Source organism: Perca flavescens, chromosome 21, assembly GCF_004354835.1.
Source record: "Perca flavescens isolate YP-PL-M2 chromosome 21, PFLA_1.0, whole genome shotgun sequence".
In the NCBI taxonomy this organism is placed as follows: Eukaryota; Metazoa; Chordata; class Actinopteri; order Perciformes; family Percidae; genus Perca; species Perca flavescens.
The window spans coordinates 823,163-828,515 of NC_041351.1; the positions used below are offsets into that span (position 1 = coordinate 823,163).

The window sequence follows — 5,353 nt, forward strand, 5'->3', positions numbered from 1 at the left end:
CCTCACATCATTAGCCACAAGTGTGATCAATTTTGAGTTGTTGTGTTCAAGTGGTGACACCTGTGCTTTAATTGTGTTTGACTTTTGTCACCTGTGCTCACCATTATGCAGCACAGGTGCATCACAATGAAAATGTGTTGGCAAGTTGTGTCTAAACAGGTGAAATGTGTTTATGGTTTTGCCAAAAGAGTGATTGATTCAATCATTGGGTTCAGGCAACTGAGCATTTGGTATAAATAAGTGTGAGAGAGACACCAGAGACATCAGAGCGCCGAGACAACCTGAAATCAGGATCTTCATCAGATCACTTCTGCTGAAATTTGACCATGAAGGCAAGTTTATATCTTTATATAGCTGATGGTTTGGCAAACACATTTTAATCATTTGTGGCCCCAAATTTTGGACGGGGATAGCAAAAGTATTCAGCTTGCTTAACAGAGTATTCTATCTGTAAATGAGAGCGATACCAACTGAATAAACTAAATGAAAACCTCTCTTCTGTTCCAGCTGGTATCAGTCGTCCTCCTCCTGCTGGCTCCTCTATTGATCAGCTGCCAGCAGCTCGTTCTGCCGGTAGACTGCAGCGACATTTACCAAAATGACAACAGCCGACCCAGTGGAGTGTACACCATCTATCCCATCGGAGCCACGTCTGCTGTCCAGGTACACTTCATCCTCTCTGGGACGCAGGTTGACCTTCAGATCAGGGCTTGGTATCACTTCTTTCACAATTTGATTCAATTGTGATTGACAAGGTTTTGATTCAATGACGTTTCTGATGTGATATCAGTCAAGTTAGGGGAATTTCAGTCACAATACCAGTTTCTTTAATATAAAAGGGATTCTCGGAGAACTCCTGCTGTAAATTGTGAAAGCAAGAAGCAACCTTCAGCTACTTTTTAAATAATGTAGCAGGTTAATGTTTACATTAAGAAATTACCCCGAAAAAAAGTTTGTTTAAAGTACTTATACTGAACCGAACAGGACTAACAGGGGCGGAAATAGGCTCTCAGCAAAGTGGGGCAGAGCTTAATCTGCTACAAAGTGATTTTAAAATTAAAACCGTTAAAAGAAATAGCTGTAAATCCATGTTGTAATGTATCACTTGTTGAACCAAGTTAGCCTATATCAAATAAAATACAAAGAATAGCCACATTTTCAGATAAAGTTGTATTAAAGAACAAAGAAAAAACTCTTTCCAGTCAAGTTAAAATGTTTTAGTACCAAAGACGGCACAGAGCGACAGCGTTGGTGCTGAACAGGGCAATAGTTACTGCTAAATACATAAATATAGGCTATATTTTCTCCTATGTGGTAACTGTGGTTGGGCTGGTGAAGTAGTAGAACTGATTTAAGTACATTTGGATACAGTTTTAGGATCCCATTAACTAATACCTGTGTTTGTGTGTAGGTGTACTGTGACATGGATTCACAAGGAGGACTGTGGATGGTGAGTATTTTAACTAAAGTCAACACTTCCTGTAGTTCCTTCACAATAAATTACATTCCAGTAAAAACCTTGTCTGGAAACATGAGCTGTCGGATATCTTGTGTGTTTAGCTAGTTAACCCTCCATTTCTCCCCCAGGTGTTCCAGAGGAGGCTGGACGGCACGGTGAACTTCTACAGGGGCTGGGATCAATACAAGACTGGCTTTGGTATCGCTGCTGGAGAGTACTGGCTCGGTGAGAAATGAAACCAAACTAACCGTCATGACTTCATGAAACTGTTTCTAAATGTTTGTTTGTTTCCAGGTCTCGAGTCTCTCTACCACCTGACTCAGAGGAAAAGGTACGAGCTGCTGGTCGACATGGAGGACTTTGAAGGAAACGCAGCGTTCGCTCGTTACTCCTCATTCTCCATTAAAACTGAGTGTGACGGATATGCACTGAATGTTTCTGGATTCACTGATGGAGGAGCAGGTGAGGTTTCCACATTAAGGATGAGAATTTCAGCCATTAATGTTGTGGAGTGACATTGGTTCATGCTACATACTTGATCTAGTAAAACAAGTATGGAGACCAGTCCTCTGTCTTCAGCAGTTAGAAGGTTGTTAGTAATTTTCACCAGAGCCATCTCTGTGCTATGATGCTTTCTAAATCCTGATTGAAAGTCCTCAAACTATTGCTATGTAGAAAATTGCATAACTGATTAGCACTACCTTCGCAGGATCTTGGAGAGAAAGGGAAGGTTAGATATAGGTGTATAGTTTGCTAAGACCTCGCAGCTCTCTCACACCCACTTGGCCATGGGCTCTCAGTCATACATAAACTCGTGAAACAGAAGTATCTTCATGTAATCCATTGATTTTAACTGTATTCTAAATACCAACTATTTCAATTGTAACAGAATACAATTAATCATTTGTATTCTGAATAGGTAATATTCCGTTACTCCCCAACACTGAATAAACATCACCAGTCCAGTGTTAGTTCAATAGTTGTATTATTTAGTAATACTTACTGTAGGTAGAGAAGAAGACTGTGGTATTTACTGGAGTAATGCACTCCAAAAACATATATCCTTGTTAGATGTATCATAATGTTCTGATTATACACTTGTTGTGTTCCTGTAGGAGACTCCCTGAGTCCTCACAACGGACAGAAGTTCTCCACCTTCGACAAAGAACAGGACTCTGATGTAGCAAGGCACTGTGCCAGAACATTCTTGGGGGCGTTCTGGTACAACAGATGTTTCTTAGCAAATCCAAACGGTGTTTATCGTTGGGGGTTTGACAGCACTCTCTTTGCTGTTGGAGTGGAGTGGGACACTTGGAAAGGTGATAACTACTCCCTGAAGACCATCAGCATGAAGATCCGTCCTGTGCAGTAGTTCTCCAGGACCAACGTACAGCAGAATATCAGCTCATCTCTTCTGATTTCTTTCTCTTTCTCTCATTAAGCATTTAATCTCACAACAGGTCTTATTTTCCTGAAACTGGGCACCAGCACAAGAAAACTAACTGTCTGTAAATCTTGTTACTAGGGTTGGGTACTGAAACGCTGTGCCAATAGGGCACCGGTTCCGACGTAAACGGTAGTAATGAGACCAAATAGAACGAAAATTTCGGTGCCTGACTCTGAAACTCTCCTTGCCAGCCTCATGCTGCATTCAATGTTATTGTAAATTACCCTTTTCCCATCTGGTGCTTGTTTTAGTTGTTTTACTGCTGAAATAAGTCATTGTTAATACATTATTAATCAATCATTTAATTTCGACCACATGGCCATAGCAGGAGAGAAAGAAGTAAAGAAAATTAAGTATAAAAAGATCTTGCAGTTCAGGACAGCCAGTTGATGTTTGGTGGAGGTTTAAACTCTAATGTGAATCTTTATCTGCTGTATGGTGACAATAAATAAGAAGCTGAGCATTAAGATGATCTGATGTCTGCACTTTGTCTTCTATGGAGGATACTTTTTATTCATAATTAAGTCAAAAAGCAAAGTTAAAATAATTTGAAAAAGTAAAATTTTAAATAAACCTTTAAACTAAATTTAGTGTTTTTTTTTTTTTTTTTTTTTTTTTTTAAATGTAATCTTTCAAATTATTTTAACTTTGCTCTTTCAAATTCTTTTCAGATGCTCTCTCTCTCTCTCTAACACACACTAATGGTGCGTTCATGCCACCTGGGAATATCAGGGACCACCCCCCTGTGGTTACGTTGTTTATCCGACTGGCAGTGTTCATTACATGTCATTTAGATGACCCTTTTATCCAAAGTGACTTACAACTGCTATATATGTCAGAGGTCACACACCTCCGGAGCCATTAGGGGTTAAGTGCCTTGCTCAGGGACAAATTGGTTGATGTGCAGTGGGAATCGAACCCGGGTCGTTCACATGGTCGGGATACGTGTTCTTCTTCTTCTGTTATATTGGCGTTTGGCTGAACAACTTACTGCTTGACAGGCACCAACGGTTGGCCATAACCGAGAGCATCAGCTGGTGAAAACATGGAGGCCACAATATCTAAAGATCTGCTGCTGGTTTGTTATAGGAGCAATATATATGTGTGTTTGTTTTATCTGCAGGACAACCAACGGGAAAAGACACGGATAAGCTGTTGGTTTATACATATAGGCCTATTTATGAATAATCTGAAACATATTAGTTTATACATATCCTATACAAATCCTTAAATATAACTGATAGTTTAAGTAAAATATTGTTAAAATTATACCGCTTAAACTGTTGAAAAAATACTAACAATACATGTTTTGAGATGGTGAATTGAAGCGTTTGGTGCTGAAACTTCTATTGTGAAAATAATGACCGGAAATGTTTTTTCTTTAGGCTTTTATTTTGGATCAAATAACCGGAAGCTTTTATTTATTTAACGTTAACTTGACATGAGTGTTTCTGGCCTTTGAAGCTAAATAAAGTCAAACTGATGCGTTATAACAATCTCATATACACTTAAAATACCACAACAACTATCTTTGTGTGTTAATATTCGAATTTTGGGATATAAGTTGTGCTTTTATGATAACTCCGGGAATGTTTTTTTGTGGACCGACAGAAAGCTTTAACGTCTTTAAAAAAGCTTTAACGTCTTTAAAAAAGCTTTAACGTCTTTTAAACAGCTTAAACATCTTTAAGAAAAAACAAACTCCGGGAATGTTTTTTGTGGACCGACAGAAAGCTGTAACCGGCAGATGAACCCGGAACATCAACAAAGCAAACACAGAAGGCGGAAGAGAAGTTGACTCGGTTCTGTTGGGCTCCGAGAGCTGCCGACATGTTCCCCGGTTTACCGAGCAGAACCAGCGTGCTGGTAGCGGCTCTCAGCCTGGTGGTTACCCGGCTGTCCTGCTCCTCTCTGTCGGCCCCGGACATCCCGCACATCGCCGCTTTCTTCGGGACCAAGACCCGGTACGAGGAGGTGAACCCGCAGCTGCTGCGGGACGTGTTCTCCGTTAACAGGTAACACACACACACACACACACACGCACACACACACACAGACAGACAGACAGACAGACAAACAAACAGACACACACGCACACACACACACACACACACACACACACACACACACACACACACAGACAGACAGACACAGAGACACACACACACACACACACACACACACACACACACACACACACACACAGAGACAGACAGAGACAGAGACACACACACACACACACACACACAATCATTACAGACACACACAGAGATACAGACACACATTACACACACATACACACACACACACACACAGACACAGACAGACCCACACACACACACACACACACACACACACACACACACAGAGACCGAGACACACAGAGACAGACAGAGACACACAGATAGAGACACACACAGAGAGACAGAGACACACAGATAGAGACA

General features: G+C 40.7%; 1 protein-coding gene across 1 annotated transcript; it reads left to right on the forward strand.

Moving 5' to 3' along the window:
* The first annotated feature begins 230 nt into the window (after positions 1-230).
* On the forward strand, positions 231-3,378 carry LOC114548623 (microfibril-associated glycoprotein 4-like). The gene is made up of 6 exons (XM_028568611.1): positions 231-332; positions 508-663; positions 1,412-1,450; positions 1,588-1,684; positions 1,754-1,921; positions 2,575-3,378. Exons 1-6 carry the CDS (start codon positions 327-329, stop codon positions 2,829-2,831), a joined length of 723 nt encoding a protein of 240 aa, XP_028424412.1. The 5' UTR covers positions 231-326; the 3' UTR covers positions 2,832-3,378.
* Positions 3,379-5,353: the final 1,975 nt, after the last annotated feature.